Source organism: Aquila chrysaetos, chromosome 22 (genome assembly GCF_900496995.4).
Source record: "Aquila chrysaetos chrysaetos chromosome 22, bAquChr1.4, whole genome shotgun sequence".
NCBI classification, from domain to species: Eukaryota; Metazoa; Chordata; class Aves; order Accipitriformes; family Accipitridae; genus Aquila; species Aquila chrysaetos.
In genome coordinates, this window is record NC_044025.1 from 18,107,650 (window position 1) to 18,124,041 (window position 16,392).

At 39.8% G+C, this 16,392-nt stretch overlaps 1 protein-coding gene across 8 annotated transcripts; it reads right to left on the bottom strand.

The window, feature by feature from the left end:
- Window positions 1-276: 276 nt before the first annotated feature.
- On the bottom strand, window positions 277-15,064 carry LOC115334204 (F-box/LRR-repeat protein 21-like). 8 transcript variants are annotated; one of them, XM_029998122.2, is made up of 7 exons: window positions 14,914-15,062; window positions 11,144-11,239; window positions 9,566-9,706; window positions 6,543-6,994; window positions 4,913-5,035; window positions 4,030-4,201; window positions 277-2,649 (listed from the first exon to the last, which is right to left on the bottom strand). In XM_029998122.2, exons 4-7 carry the CDS (start codon window positions 6,912-6,914, stop codon window positions 2,006-2,008), a joined length of 1,311 nt encoding a protein of 436 aa, XP_029853982.1. In that variant the 5' UTR covers window positions 6,915-6,994; window positions 9,566-9,706; window positions 11,144-11,239; window positions 14,914-15,062; the 3' UTR covers window positions 277-2,005. The 8 variants fall into 8 exon arrangements, with proteins under 8 accessions (XP_029853982.1, XP_029853981.1, XP_029853989.1 ...); XM_029998121.2 differs by having other exon boundaries at window positions 14,607-15,062; XM_029998129.2 differs by lacking the exon at window positions 9,566-9,706 and having other exon boundaries at window positions 6,543-6,915; window positions 14,914-15,064.
- Between the last annotated feature and the right edge of the window lie 1,328 nt (window positions 15,065-16,392).

Genomic DNA, 16,392 nt, shown 5'->3' on the forward strand with positions numbered 1-16,392 from the left:
ATTAACACTGTTATGTTGGCTAATGTGAGCCATGAAGGACTCTAGGACTTACCAACCATCTACAAGATTTGTCCACGTTCCATTTTACAGTTTCAGCATGTCAAAAATCCTCAAGTTTGAGGCACAAACATGAAATGACAATGACTAATTTTCTATAATCCAAGAGTTAAACATTTCTACTGCATCTCCCCAGGTTTGTCAAGTATACAGTTTCTAACAGGACAGAACCCTGCCTAACAGGAGGACGTGGTGCAACAGATTGGTAAGAGTCTAATATCAGTGCACATATTAGATCACTTTATTATGTTTACATTTAAAGCAAACCACACATCTTAAACCAAATACTGTTTAGAAATATTTCAGTCTTTTGTTTAAAAAACAATTATAATCCCCTTGATTATGGAAGCAAGTGCTTGGGTAACAGGTGCTAGTAACCAGAGTCAAATGCTTCTTAACTGTGCAACAGGCAATAATGCATTACTGATTCAGACAGGCATTACATGTTATCTTAAAGCCTTTAGCTTGCAACTGGGAACAAGTCTGTCCAAGACAATGGTGGTTTAAGCTGTTATTAACAGCCGTTAGCTGTTATTTTTGCAGTAAAGAAGTATAAGTGTGGAAGAAACTGCCATTTTATCTGATGTGACATATACCACCATCAAATCAAATGTAGACTTCTCATTATAAATAGGAAGACAGAACAACTACAGCATGAAAGTAATTACAGCAAAATTTGTATACAATGCATTTCAGTTTACAGTGCACAAAATGTCAACACAAAAACACTGTAATTCACATCAACTCACCATTCCTTCCCCCTTTAAAGAAAAATCAAGAAATAAAATCTTCTTCCTCAAAAACCAATTAATAGCAACAAGTATTAAACAGTCCTGAATTAAAAATTTCAGGATCACCTCCAGCAACCCTTACTCTAGGAACTGGGGCTTACAGCACAGCTCTGTGAGATACAGGCAAGATTACTACAGGCTATTTTGGCCTCTTAACTGACAAACAATTTATTTATTAAGTGCTCTAAATCCTTAATTCCAGATAGAAAGCGATCAAAGACAACTGTATTCCATTTGATCCTTCCTTCTCACTAGCCACATTTATGAGATTCTTCTTATCTCTTAAAAATGAAAGCATGGAACAGCATTCAGACATCAATCTTTGTAATCAAAGACTTGAACTCTCCCAAATCCAGAAGCTATTCCTTATACTCCACAGTTTCCAAAGCGCTTTGTCATTCACCCAATCAATCTAGATCCAAACTTTTAAATCCATTAATTTTAACAAGGTCTCTTCCCCATCAATTTAATGCGTAAGACAGAAAAACAACATACTGTACAATGTAGTCTCTACAGTGTAGCTAATCTGACAAAATTATTTAAAGTGCAATTTAAAACTGGAAGTTTTTTGTAAGCATAAGCTTATTTACCACAACATTTTAATACACTGCCATGAGTTTAAGCTAGACTATATTTGAGTAACCTGGGCTAGTGTATTTTAATGTACAAGCTTTTACATTTATAACATGAATATTTTGAAAAATAGCTGCATAGAACATCATGACAAATAATACTGAACTCAAAGTTGTATCCAGCTTCCCATAAAGACGGATTTGCTTAAGGAAAAAAGTTTCTCTAGTCCTCTTCTAAATACATCAGAAAGACTAAACAAAGACATTTAAAAAATGCCAAAAAACCCAACCAACTTTAATGTGAATGGAATATTTAAACTGAAGCTCAGAGAAGCCCAAGTTCACTGAAGTTTGAAGCACCTGTAAACCACAGACATACTTTCAGAAGTGTTAAGTACACTTAATCTATTTTCTATTTCAATATACCATTAACATTCTAGAATGTTTTGCTGTTACACTACTAGAGGTTCTCATGGTAGAAAAACTCAAATCTGGAAATAAATTCTCACATTTCATTTTTAAATTTTTTATTTGCATAGAAAGCAACACCCTGATTCTACCATTTTACTGAAAAATGTAGAGAATTTACCACGTTGGCATCATATCAGGAAACCACATTCTTCCAAGGTGTTTGGAGACTTCCAAATGAAGGCGATCTAAGCTATAATCACTATCTGGAATCAGTACCTCCTCCATTATAGAAAGCTGGGTAAGCCTGCCCCCACACATCTTTACAAATTCAATAAAACCTCTGCAAGTTACTTCACATTCACCAAGTCCCATTGCTGTTAAGTTCTTACAGCGCTCAGCAATCCGAATAAGTTCGTCGTCCAAAGGTTGAAGTCCATTAGCACACACAACCAACTCAATTAACCTTGGGCAATTCATGCCAATACGACCTAACATTGCTTTGCTTACTGCACGACCAAAGTAAAGGTGTGTAACAGGGGTTTCCTCTCTGAAGAAAGCATCAAATTCTTCTTCATATAAGAAGAAATACATCACGATGTTGACTTTGGGGGAGTGTTTAACAAAAGCATCCCAGCTTTGCTTTTTAATAGTGTGAAATTGAACTTGTCCAGGATTTTCACTCACAACATCTATGCGAAGGTGTTCAAGATCAACATGTTTTTCACTTGAAAGAGCCAGCAGCAGTTCATCACTTAATATGTAGTAGTTCAAAGCCAGCTCCTTAAGTCCATGACACTGGTCAGCAACACAAAGAATTCCTGAGGAAAAAAAAAAAAAAAAAAATTACTCTGTAAAATGAAAGATGAATATAAGCACAGTTGTTTGCTGTAAAGCTCAAGCAAGTAATCATTCTATTGGCTTGAATATTCATGCCTATATCAAAAAAACATGAAATATCAGAAAGTTCTAGATATCCACATCCTTTTATGGGGTTTTGGTCATAAACACTTATCAGTAAAAGAAGCAAGTCTAACTAGTTGCATTCATCTTGGATCTGCATATCTTTCTTCCTCTTTGCCCTTCCTGTGCAGAATTTCCTCAACTTTGAAGAAGCAACAGAAGTCAGGTAAGATTCAGCTGAAGCTGCCACTGTTCCCTTCCCCAATACTCCTTTCTTCAGCATTCATCTAAGCATTCTATTTAAATGATCACCAGCAACCTAGTTTAAGAGCTACATTAAAACAGACCCTTCCCTGAATTAAGACATAAACACCATAATTGCTCTTGATCTGTTGGAATACAAAGTACACAGATTAAATCACCTTTTGTCGACTCTGGAAAAAATACAGGAAAGAGACCAGACCAGGATTCCCCTTCCCTAGCACCAAGGAGAAAGGTAAGTGTGAAGGGACCCAAAAGCCCTCTGAACTTTCTGGCAAGCCTGTATTTTGAAGGGAGTGAGCCCTTCACCAACCAATGCTAAAATGAGCAAGTTCATACTACCACATCTGGACACACGAGGGCACTACAGAAACGAAAAGACTCTCAGCCTTACACGGCTAGTTTTTGAAATGTGTACACACTCCATTTTTTTTAATATAACTTTGAAGGACTAACACTTTTGATCAGTAATTTAAGCTCCCAGCATCTTGTGAAACAGTTATTGACAACTGCCTTCATGTCCTTTTTCCCACCAACCAGTAGTTGATTCATGGGTTGGGGATTTTCCCACACATTCTGTGTTCCCACAGAATGTCAGTTAGTTAAGTTTACAAAATGACACACATTAAGCAGCATACATTTGGTTACCGTTACACAGAACTGGCAAAGAACATCAAGTCCTTGGAACATGCGTTAAAAGACTTGCACTAATTTTGGAGGCTTTTCCTCCTCAAGGCCTATCATCAGAGGTACTGAAGCAGCTGAGAAGAATGTAAAAAAAATCCCCAGGACTTGAGAAGACGCAGTCACGCGAGGAGCACCTCCACCTTCATTAATCCAACTTATTCAGTAACACAAAGACATTATTCTCCTTCCCCTTCCAACTGTCCAAAGCCAAGACTAGGTCAACAAAAGGCCTCTGCTAAAAGACTCAGAAGAGCACTAGAAGTTTTATGAATAACTTGTTTCAAACTAAGTCTTGACTATTGTTTTATGATACTTTACTACTACATTTTTCATATATATTCACTACTCACCAGCAGGTGATACATGAGGACAGCTGCTCATTTTTAGCAGTTTTAGAGTATCACTATTGTTAGCAACAAGAACCTTCAAGGAAGGATCATCAAGTGGTGTGTCATCTATCTTGATTGATGATAATGACTTGGAGTTTACAAAAACTACTGTCAGTGCTGAAGCAAAATGGGCCTGTTTGGAGAAATTGAGGGAGGGGAAAAAAGATCTTATGAAAAGATAGGCAGACCTTCAGCATCTAAACCTCAGGTTTTGCGCACATAGAAACTACAAAAATAATCACTTCTTAGGCATCCTCTTTCTTGTGTAACAAAGAAATGCTTATTTGAACATGAACATAGAAAATCTTTGTTTAAAAATGTGCTGCTGCAAGTGACAAAAATTAACTTTACACTCAGTAGTTAACTCCATCCACTCTGATTTATTTTTTCACTGCAATAAACTTTCACAGGGGTAAGTGGACATAGTGATGAGCCTGAAGTATCTAGAATTTGTCTGCAGAAAAAAGGAAATTGCATTTATTTTATTTTCCAGAAAGTAACTCTGCCATGACCTATAGAGTCAAAGAAAAAAATCTCCCAAATATTTTAACAATATGTTGCAGCACGTGGTCATTGTATCTTTTAATCTAGAAATGAGGAAACTCAAGCCTTCTAAATTATTCCCCATCTCTATGCCACAAAGTATCAACACTACTAAATTTAATGAATGGAATCACTATTTTATTATTTTCCTAATACTAACAGATGCCACAAATTAAAGAAGATATGCCAATAAATACAGACTGTTTCATAAAAATTACCGTCAACTGAATAACACAATAAGAAAGCTAAAGTGGTTTAAGAGTGAATTAAGGCACCCTAGTTACAGTTTGCAGAACATTACCTTAGAGACATTCATGAAGCTTGGTTTTGCTGTAGAAATCAAACCCAGTGTCTTGATAGAACAGTTCACCAACTGAGAAAGGATGTCACAGGCTGCTTCTGCTGACTCAGTACTGCTATCAACCTATAAAAGCAATTTAAAAATCATGAAGTCGTTCCTTATTATTATTTAGAAAACAGCATTACGGATAAACAAGACTGCAAGGTCCACACCCACTCAGCTGTACTGCACCAGATGGCAGCAGGACAAACCCAACATTAATTAGAAATTTCAAGACAAGAAATTGAGTTCAGGAAAGTTACTATTAGAAAACTTTCCTGAGTATGACTGCTGGTATTTCCAATATGAACAGAGAGCTTAAACCTAAGCCTTCTCTTCAAATAACCTCATGCCTTCCTAAACAACTGTAATTAGTATTGGTGTTATGACAGACAGTGGTATGTATGCACCTTTTCTTAAAAAGCCAATTCTAAACTCTTAGAGCAGAAAAAAAAGACTTGATAAAGCCTAGATATACTCCAGCAAACTAACCCATTTTACCTGCAGGGACAACACCTTTGCATCTTGAATAATGAACTGATTCTCAATTGATCATCAACTGATTCTCAATTCATCTCAATTCATTCAAAGCCTGATGACTAACTTTGGACAAATCACTACTTCATGTCACCTTCCTCCTCTGTAGTAGCTGAGATGATAAAAAAAAGTAGCTGAAAAAGCATAAAGGTTGCATTAAGACATTACAATGCCTATTCATTGTAATCAGTTATATGAAGTGCAGAAGTTACAGGTATTTTATAACTGATTATCCATGAACTGCTGTGTGACCCAATCACAGTATCTCCCAGTATAAAACTGCTACCAGTGCTGAGAAAAAGAAGCTTCTGATTTTCATCCTAGTTTTAGTATCAATCCCTTCTTCTGCTTTTCCTTCACAGCTAAGAACTATGACTTCCTCTACAAAGAAGTGACTGCCAAAAGTGAACAAAGCACCTGTAATTCCAACTACGATCTTCTCAGATAGAGTGAACTGTACCAACCACTCAAATGAAAGAAGTCCAAATTCATGCAATCCTGAGACTACAAACATAGCCCACATTTAAATCAAGTTTACTGTTACTTAATTATGTCCTTATGTGTCAGTCACCTGGATATACAGGCGCAGCATCTTCTTCCCTTACTCACACTTTTTCAAAGCAGGGTTCTAAAATTTCAAGACATTCTTCTCTGTATAGCTCTATTTTGCAAGTAAATTATACACACAAGACAAACTTATTCCCTCAAATGCTTCCATGTGTAAGAAATATTTATCTGCACAATAATCTGTGGAGTACTCAGACTGCCACTAACATCGACTCACACAAGCTATGTATTCTGCATATTCTGAAAACATGTAATTCAATCTTCAGCACTGTATTGCATAACTTTAGCTCCTTCTTTACTTTGTAGAGATCAGAGTGCAGAAACTGGAAGGAAACAGCATGCATGTGTGGAAATAAATTGTTGCAGTTGTTGCATTTTTAAATATAAGACTTCCCAGGTACAACACTTGAGCAAACCGACATAGAGAAGCTACATACATTACGCATGGTAGCGTGACAGAACAAGCCTCCATTCATCCAAGACTTACCTTGAAGCTGACGTACTGCAGATGATCAGCATGCCTCTTGATAATCTGCTGAATGAGATCAGGATGTGTAGACTTTAAGTAAGAAGTAGCTGGCTGGCTAAGTTCAAATTCAAATCTCCTCCAGAGATCTGGGATATGAAAAATTTCATTCCACCTTCGACAAACAGAAGATGCCCTGGCTCGATCTACTAAAGGTAGAAACTGAAAAATACGCAGAATAACATGGTGCGGAAGGCTTCCCCAGTCCATTGAGGTGTGCAAGTCAGATTCACCAAACACTGAGCCATATAAACAAGTTTTCTGTTTTTTGCTTTTCTGTGATGTTTGAGGAGCTTCCTTTTCAACCACAACCTTCTGCCTAGCTCTCTTCATCACGAAAGTTTCAGATACTGGAACGATTTGATGTATTCAAACTGCACAGTTTCCTGAAAGGTCTCACGTACAGTAGGTCCCTAGAAAAATAGAGAAGATTAGGGGAGGAAGGGAGACAAGGCAGTGGAAACACAGTAAGAGATAACAAGTTAGTAAAATTTAAATATTGCATGCTACTATGAAAAAAGGTATGTCCATATGACAATATCCAGTGCACAGACATGAGCAAGGACCTTCTTTCTCGATACCTTTTATTTTGTATAACTTGATTTGAACCTGGAGAACTTGGGTTTGTTAATTTACCAAGCGTAGTTTCATGTGTTAGTACTTAATAGTATATAAAGCACTTTGTAGAAAAAAAAGAAAGTATTTAACAGCAACGTAGTTTAGCAGTAGCAAATTGTGTATGTTTAAGTTTAAACTCAGCAGACAACCTACAGAATCTACTCACGATTTCTAGAAGAATTTTATCAACTACAGAACCCAATTCATAAACTCCCTTTTCAAACACTGATGAACTTGGAATAAACATGTTCAGAAAAGTCAGATTCAAAAGTTTTGCCTGCCTGCCCTACTGCTTTGCTTTGTTTTGTTTGTTTGTTTGTTTTTAAATCATGCCAGGCAGAGGAAAAATGTTGGTACAACTAACCACAAAAAACTTCAGAGGCCACTTATCAAAACAGGGCAAAGTAAGTAAGGTTCCAATGCTGTTTTTCAGCAGGAGAAAAAGCACAGTGACCCTGGAGTACAGCAAACTGCATGAACCTCCTTCATTGAGGAACATTTGCCCCATGAGCCAGAGTTCAGAAAAGAGCAGCGTAAGGAAAAGCTCTGCTTTCACATGCTGAAGCAGTACCATCTACTCAAGTCCATTCTAGACTGAATTCTATTATTCAGTCAATTCTCAACAACTGTCTTAACTGTTTCAAATGCCACTTCATTTTACAGTAGGATGAGGCCCCTTCTCAAATGTCCTACTAATTAGATTTTCAGCCAGACCTTTTCCTTCCCAACCAGTCTGAAGCTAAAATTTTCAAAGCAACCATGCATTCTTGAAGAACAAACAGAAGACATTATCTATTTTTACTGAACAACCTTCCATGGCAACCCTCACAGCATGCTTTTTCTGGACCAAAAATTTTCCATAGTATCTTCATCATAGGAAGAAAAAAAAAATTAAAATCCAGAAACAACTGCCAAAATACAGACCATCCTATCACAAACTTATCTGGCATTTTCCCCAACTTATAAAACCTGATCTGTATGGCTGATGAGGTGGCTGACACACAAGTGTAACTCCATTTTTATGAAAAGAAAGCACGTGCATTCTTCGAGAAGTGGGAAAGAACAACCTAGCCTGTCAATCAATAGCTGTTCGTATGACCAGCTTCACTACTGTTTGTCCTCCTGACACATAATCTCAACGACCAAGGAATTTATTCTAGCAGTCGTTAGAAATCTTCACTCAGTCTCTTTAAAGTTCCATTTATTATAGTGATAGGTAATATATGCAGAAGGATAAACTAGCAACACTCTTTAAATTATATTTAATAACAGAAGTTTTTCTTCCCTGAATAGACGCATGTGCCTTACCTTAACATGCAAAGGCAGCAAGTCAAAGAGAACGAACAATATGCTCCAAAACAAAGCAGTATTTCTAAACAATACATTAGTGTTACTAATGTCATGAAGATGCAAGCTCAGCATCAATAAACAATCTGCTACTAGACCATTTTATCAAATTATCATCCACAAGACCATGTTTTATGACTTTTCAGTGCTTTAAGTCACAAAATGAATGGGCATTCTAAAGCATTATGTGTGGATGTAGTAATTAACCATTACATAACACTCTCTTCCAGTTGCTCATAGCTTTGCTAAATTTAGCAATGGCTAAATACCTTTTGAGTCAAGTACCTGCTTGCTTTTTTTCCTTCCTCCTCCCTCCTTGGGAGGAATTTAGCTGTTTCCAAAACTAAAGTCCAGAACAAAAAAATGAAATTAAATAAACACTGTTGTCCGAGAACCTTCTCTATGCTTTTGCTATTCTCATGCAAATCTGCAACACCTCGGTAAAATGTAAGTTTCTCATAAAAATGGAAATTTTCACTTTCTTATCTGAAACTTATTTGAGCTTCATGGGTGCTGCTTTGGCTCCCACAAAGTTTGGCCATCTGAGAACTACCGGAAGGACATTCCCCTAAACCACAGGCCAGGCTATAGACCAGATGCAGCACACTGAGTCCAGATGTATGAAGAGATGTGACAAGATATGCATGGCGTACATAGTATCTACACTAATGGAATGTGGCCATAACTTGTTCTTGTTGCTACATTCCTTTAAAACTGATAACTCTAGAATTTCTATTCTTAGTATTCTAAATTGCAGTACTTTAAATCTAGTAAAATTACATTGTATTACACACTGTGGGATTCAAAGCCAGAAAAAGGTTCCATTGGTTATATATCATGAAGTTTTTACCAAACATGCAGCCCTAATATTTACTGTGAAAACGTGAATGCTTATTTTGTTCTGAATACTTAAACTATGAACAGTATATATTTTAAAACACAACTGAAGTTAACTAAATTACAGTTCCATGTGATATAATCCAGGTAGTATTCAATGAGAGGTTTACATGCACACATACCTCCAAAGAATGTGGAAGTTCCTGTCAAGTTACCAGCACCTTTCTGGTATCTGAACATCCATCCCTCTGTTGAGTCATCCTGTATGTGTGCATAGATTCCTTAACCAGAAGGCAGGGATGGGTCCCAGAAGATGAACTGACCTGTGAAGCCACCGACCAAAGAAAAACTGTTCTGCAACATCTGGGAGACCCACAGGAGGGACTAAACTCAGTTTTGGAACAAAGACTGAGATTAAAAGCACACTCTGTGCCGCAAGTCAGTCGTGGAAACAGAACAACAGAACATGACAAGCAAATTAGTTTTACCAAATGTTGTCATCTGAAAACTATCATTTAACTAATGGGCAGGTGTAAGTGTTGGCACGAACCTAGTTTTTGCATTATCTACAATTTTAATCACAACAGTACTCATGCAACACAAGGTATGCCTGTGGATTCTTGAACATTGGAGAAAGTAAGAGCCTAAATAAGAAGCATTTTTTTTCAGTTCACTCTATACCAAACCCACATGAATCAAAGCAGTTATACTTAAAGATATGACTTCTAATATTTTAAAATTTAAGGACTCTTGGGTTTAAACATTACTCACTTTTACTCCAAAAGTATGCTTACCGCATCACAATAATCTTGACAGTAAACAAACTATTTTAGCTAATTAAACTCTAGCTGGAAAAAAGATAGCAATGATGTACAAATATGCTCCCATATACTAATATGAAAAAAACTACCCTGTATCTTAGTATGAAAGAGTATCTTGGTCTGCTGTAAGAAAGTATACCCAAAACCTCCAAATTCAGTTAGCCATTTTACATTATTTGAAGATGGTCTAATGGAAAGCTATAGGAACAGCTACACGCATCTTACTAAGTTATGACAGATTTGAAATGAAAAAGTAGATTTAGAAACTGAAGATGTTAACAAAGTATCATGTTCAACCAGTAATAAAATCTTTAGAAACCTTCTAATGCTGAACTCTATTTGTCTTTAAGATAGGAGACATGAGGCTTTAGATTCTCCCAGGTCATATCATCATCTTTTGAAAAACTACCCAGTTAGTATCAGCTTTATAGTTGCAAAGTACCTGTGTTATTTACGAATACAACAAGAGAAGCAGCCCCCATCTCCTAAGCAAAATCAAACTCAAGCACTGAAATCTGTGCAAGTAATGCTGTTGCTCAGCTTACACATGAGAAAATCTAAGAGCTGCATAGCCATGCTTGTCTATAAGAAAGTTGATACACATTAGTAACTCTGTTTGTAGACAGTATCTGAAGAAGTTCGTAATTTATGGTGGCCTTGTATTGCACAGACAGTCTGCAAGTATTACATGTTCTTCTGTGAAGTGAGCAGACTGTCCCTTTGCTAACTCTGCACGGCACGTAAAATTAATTCGCAAAAACTGCTGTCAGTTTCTAACTCATAAAAGGTAGGTTTCTAATGACATGTGTAAACAAAACACATAAATAACATTATAATTGAGAGCGCAAAACACTAAGATACAATTTAAAGATTCAACACAGAAGTATATTAGGTGTAAGTTTATAAACTGCACAACATAGTTTGAAGTGGCTTTCTTACCTAAAGAATGATTCCAAGTTACAATAGGCAATAAATGAATGAACTGAGGCAGCTGCAGCCATGGGGCACTCAAAAGCATCTGTCTGCTTTCCCCTCCTGTTCAGATAAAATGCCACAAAAACCTTTATTACCCTTGTATTAAATCCCACGCAAAAATGATAGGAAAATACGTTGACATCAATTTATACTTTTTCTTGCTTTAGTGAAGGAGCTTGAGGGCATCATCTTAACACAAGGTAGCTTATCCCAAATTGCAAATACTGTGTCAGCAATAGAAACGGAAGGTCAAATTAAGTATAAAACTGATGGGAAACAAGTGTTGCAACCGCATTCACGTTGTATTGGCCACCAGTACAATATAAACAGTAAATTATTGAATATTTGCATTATCATTACCATTAGTAGTGAAGTTTGGTAAACACCACCGACTATCACTACTAATGTAATCTTAAGAGTCATGGAAAACCTAGGGGAAAAAAAAAAACAACAAAATGTTTTTTCCTGCCTTTTTCCCTTCATTGGCAAGGCTGTCTATTGGCCTAGGGAGCTACGTGACAGACGATCAAAACACGGAGGCCACATGGCACAGCTTCCTACCACCAAACGTGCAGCAGCCTTCAGTCACCACGCGGTACAGCGTCACATGGCAAGGAGCAAGACAGGAGCTGCGGTCCATCTATCAACAACAAACCACCCAGCCTGCAGCCTCCTCCCTGTTTACAAGCTCCCAGAAACCAGATGACAGTCTGTGCAACCTGGGAGCTGCATCACAAACTACCACATCAAGGGGGCTTAGATTAAAGGTCCCCTACCTGCCTCCACACTATTTTCTTTTAATACTACATTAGAGGTAAGCTTGTGTTTCAGGGTCTTCCATCAAAAGTAATTATCCAAAGCTTTACCCCCAAGAATATCACTAAGTTTGCTTTTATAAAAACACACCAAATAACTGAAATCTTCCTCATGATACTTTATGTGCCTATCGTGACGGGAGGGGGGGAAGTATACCCTTCCATCTGTTCTAAACTCAAAATTTCAGTATTCTTCCCAACACTTCTCAGTGTGGCTGCAAGCCAAATAATTGTTAATAGTAAAATAACATCTGAAAATTAAGAAAAGGACAGTAATATCCTTTTACAGTAAGAAATGTATCAAATATAGTTCTATTAATGCAGTCGATAAAGACTAGCTACAATGTTCAGCAGGCTTCTGAACTTCACAAAGGTTTGGACTGGTTACCTGTAACAGCTGAACACTCCCTCCTAACTACAGACTACCTCCTGATGAAGTGAGCTTCTCTTTCACGGACCTGTCCTAGAACCCCTCAATGCAGAAGGAAGTTTATACTTTTGCATTGCAGATAAAAGTAGCAAAATTTTAGATACTACATTTAAACACAAAGTTACTGAAAGTTTTTGTTAACAACAACAAAAAAAAAAGGTCAGGTGTACAGTCTAATGATGCTTCCTTTAAGTGTCCAAGGCCACAAGAACCATTCAAAGCAGCTCAAACCACGTCAGCTCATGTAAGCAGAAATGTTTATAATAAAAAAATAACTAGTTACCAGAGATGCAATCAAATACAGGCTTATTATGTATATAAGAGTGAATTGTTAGTCTAAGGTAGAGTTACCCAAATTATTATCCAATATAAACAGCAGCCACACAGTCATTGAAATGAAACACTTTGATAACTGATGAGGTTTATCAAATCTATTCATATTCTCATTCATGTAGAACAAAGTATCAAATATTGATGCACTACCCTATACAGCTGTTTTCCTCTATAAACTCTTTGACCTCAATGTCCTGTGATCAAGTATTTTGTACAGCTGCCTGTTATCCTACTCAAACAAACTCAAATCCACAAAAACCAACAGGGATCCAGAAAAATTCAAGTTAAATAACTGTTTCTGCAGCTTATCCTGGTAACAGAACCATAAACTTCTTCCACAATCAAGACATTAAAATCTCTCCCATGACATGGGGTCTCAGCAGGGGATTCTGAGAAGTGGTCAGCAGTGGCTCAGTTGAGCTAGCAGCTGTTCACTACTTCCCATGCTACAACATCAGTTGCAAAACAGAGGTTTTATCACTATAACCCAACATATCGCAGATTCAAGCCACAAAGAAATAACTGCTTCCTCTGATTTTCAGATTCCGCTTTTCACTTCTCAACACCAGGACTCAGCAGGAATTAATAAAACACCATAAAATCAGGTTTCTAATAGAGACAGTAAAAAAACCCAAACCAAAACAAAACAAATCCAGCAGAAATTAAGTTCCTGAGAAATAAAAACCCTTTCAAATAACTAAGCTTGGAAATCCACTGGGATAAAGCAGGTGGCATGATAATTAAGCTTTAACTTTCTAACAGTTGGAAATTAATGTTTCTGGATCTGCCTTCACCAGCTGAAGTACTTGTCCCAGTGTCTTTAAGAAAGTGCAGTTCAGTGATAATATCAAGGTCACCCACTCACAACGTTAAGGAATCCAGAGCCTGTGTCTGGGGAGCGAGAGCAGCAGATACAGCACACAAGAAATGTAGTGTTGGAAAGCTGTTGCAACTGCTGATGCAGCCTCAAATTCAAGTGCTGTGTATGTTTCAAAACATAGATCAAAAATGCATTTTAAGCTTAAGTCTCAAAAGATCTAGCCCTTCAGTATGATGAGCTCCAAGATTAAGCTCTTCCTTCATTTAGGACACAGCAATCTTTTAATGGGTGGCATTTTTGCTTCTGAACAGGATTTTTTTTTTTTTAATCAATCCTTGTTTTTCTCAAAACTGAGTCTCTCTCTCAAGGGATTTATCACATTTTTAATGTTTATGACAAAACCTCAGAGACCTAAAAAGAACAGCATTCAGCTGAACATCTTAATGCTTGTGTTAGTTTTAACCGAAGAAATACAAACACACTGCCACTTCTAGTGTTACTTAGGTGACAAAATTTAGCTGTTCTTGTTCTACTGATGCACTATTTTTAGAAGAAAGCCACCCCCACCAGAATAGCCTTTTTAGACTATGAACAACACCCGAGGCTCCCCTTGTTTTACTAAAGGACGCATCTGAAGCTCCACAGCTCTTCACGAGTTCTCTTGAGGGCTTACCCAAACGTTACACGGCAGAAAAAAAATACTCCGAAACACTCTTTCTACAGGCTTTCTAGAAACGTTTCGACCCGACTTTCACGCCGTTCAAGCTCTTTACGTTGGAAAAACCCCTTCTTTCCCAAGCCGAGCATCCCCAGCACCCCGCTCCCAAGGCTCTCGGTCGGACATCCAGCCCGCCGGGTCCCTCTCAGTGATTTTGCCTGCGCGGGGGCAGGCGGGTGACTTCAGAGAGGGTACAAGCCGACGAGAAAGCACGTCAACCCCTTCCTGCGCCGAGAGGTTTCGAATTTGTTTCACCTCAACCCTCAGCACAAGGCGGCTCGGAGCGAACGCGGCCCGGGGCAGGGCATTACCTTTCCCGGAGGTATCCTCCGCAGCTTCTCCTTGAGGGGAGGGAGCGCGGCCGGGTCCCTGACCTCCCCTCAGGCCGAGGGCGGTAAGGGGAGGGGGGGGGGGGGAAGCTGCTTACGAACGCCACACGTCCGCGGGAGCCCTGCTGAGGTCAGGTCTCCTCAGGGAGAATTCAGGTCTCCAGCCGCGGCGTTGCGTCTGCCCGCCCGGCCCCGCGTTGCCCTCCCGGGCCGCCACCGGGGACCACCGCCGCGCCTCTCCCCGCCTGCCCGGCCGCCGCGCAAGGGCTGGTTCAGCCCGGCCGCTCACCGCCGCCTCCGCGCGGTTCCCTCGCACCGGCCGGGCCGAGGCCAGCCGCAGAGGAGAGGCGGGGAGACGCCGCCAAGAGCCCCGAAGCCAGCCGGCCCACCGAGCTCCCTGGCCACGCCGCCGCCCGCGGAGGCGAAGGGAGGAGCGGGCGGCGGCCCGTCGCGGCCCCGCCGTCCCAGCGCGCAGGCGCCGTGCGGGGCTAGGCGGCGAGCGCCATTTCGCGCCCAGGCGGACCTCGCCCCGCGGCTAAAATGGGGAGGCCGGGCACTGGGGTGTCCCGCCCCGCTCCGGAGCCGGCCGTGCTCCCCTGCCAGGCAGGGAGGGATCCTGCCCCTGGCCGCCTGGCTTCTGCTTTCCCTTCCCCGGAGCAGCAGGGGTGGTTGCTCCTCCTCAGGCCCTCGCTGCAGGCTCCGTCTCCCACTCGTTTTCTGCCCTGTGAATTTTGCATCCCTCCCTTGCGTGGAGTACCTCCCACGCCGTATCTCCCTTGAGGTGAGGCAGTCCTGGCCTTTGGAAACTGCCCCACGAGCCTCTTCTGTTTCTCCAGGCAAGGCCCTCCTGTTCAAGCCAGGCCTCTGGGAAGCAGCTCTGGGGCACTGCAGGGTCAGAGCTCGGTCCTTTCAGCCTTTCCTTTTTTTGGAAGCCCAAAATCAATGTGGGAGCAACACCCCATCTCCACTGCCTTGCATTTCTCCCCCCCCCCCCCCCCCCCAAAGGGAAGCCTCAGCCAGCCGAGGCTTACACCAGCTCAATGCTTCAAAAGAAGATGGACTACAAGCAGCTTCTACCGATTTCTTCAAAAGAAGATGGAGTACAAGCAGCTTCTACCGATTTCTTCAAAAGAAGATGGAGTACAAGCAGCTTCTACCAATTTCTTCAAAAGAAGATGGAGTACAAGCAGCTTCTACCAATTTCTTCAAAAGAAGATGGAGTACAAGCAGCTTCTACCAATTTTTAGCTACCTGTTGGCCAAAAAGGGCCCCATTCTGAACAGCAAGGCCTTCCCCACTTGCTGTGCATATCCTCGCTGCCTGCCTCTTCAAGACACCCTGCCAAGGACACAGGGCTGAGTAGTGTCTTGTACATCCAAACTGAGAGATGCCAAAAGTATACCTCTTAATTTACTACCTAAAGCGTAATAAAAATAAAAAAAAGCAGATTTTATCTATGCAGACATACTGCGTAACAGCTCATCACTAGTCAGTGTTTCTTTACGATTCTAGTTATATCTATATCTGAATAATTGAGTTATTACCAACTGCTACAAAACACTCACAACCACAGTTTTCCTGGCTCTTGCATATAGCAATAATTAACCAATAATAAGCCTTTATAGCATCTTTTTATGAAGAGGTAATACTAAACATGTGAAGCATTTCAGTGGTAGATTATATCCACCCTATATAAAAGCAAAGCTGGCAAAATGCAACTGACATCAAACTATGGTTTCTTTACGCAGATCTGAAAAGTTGGAAAATG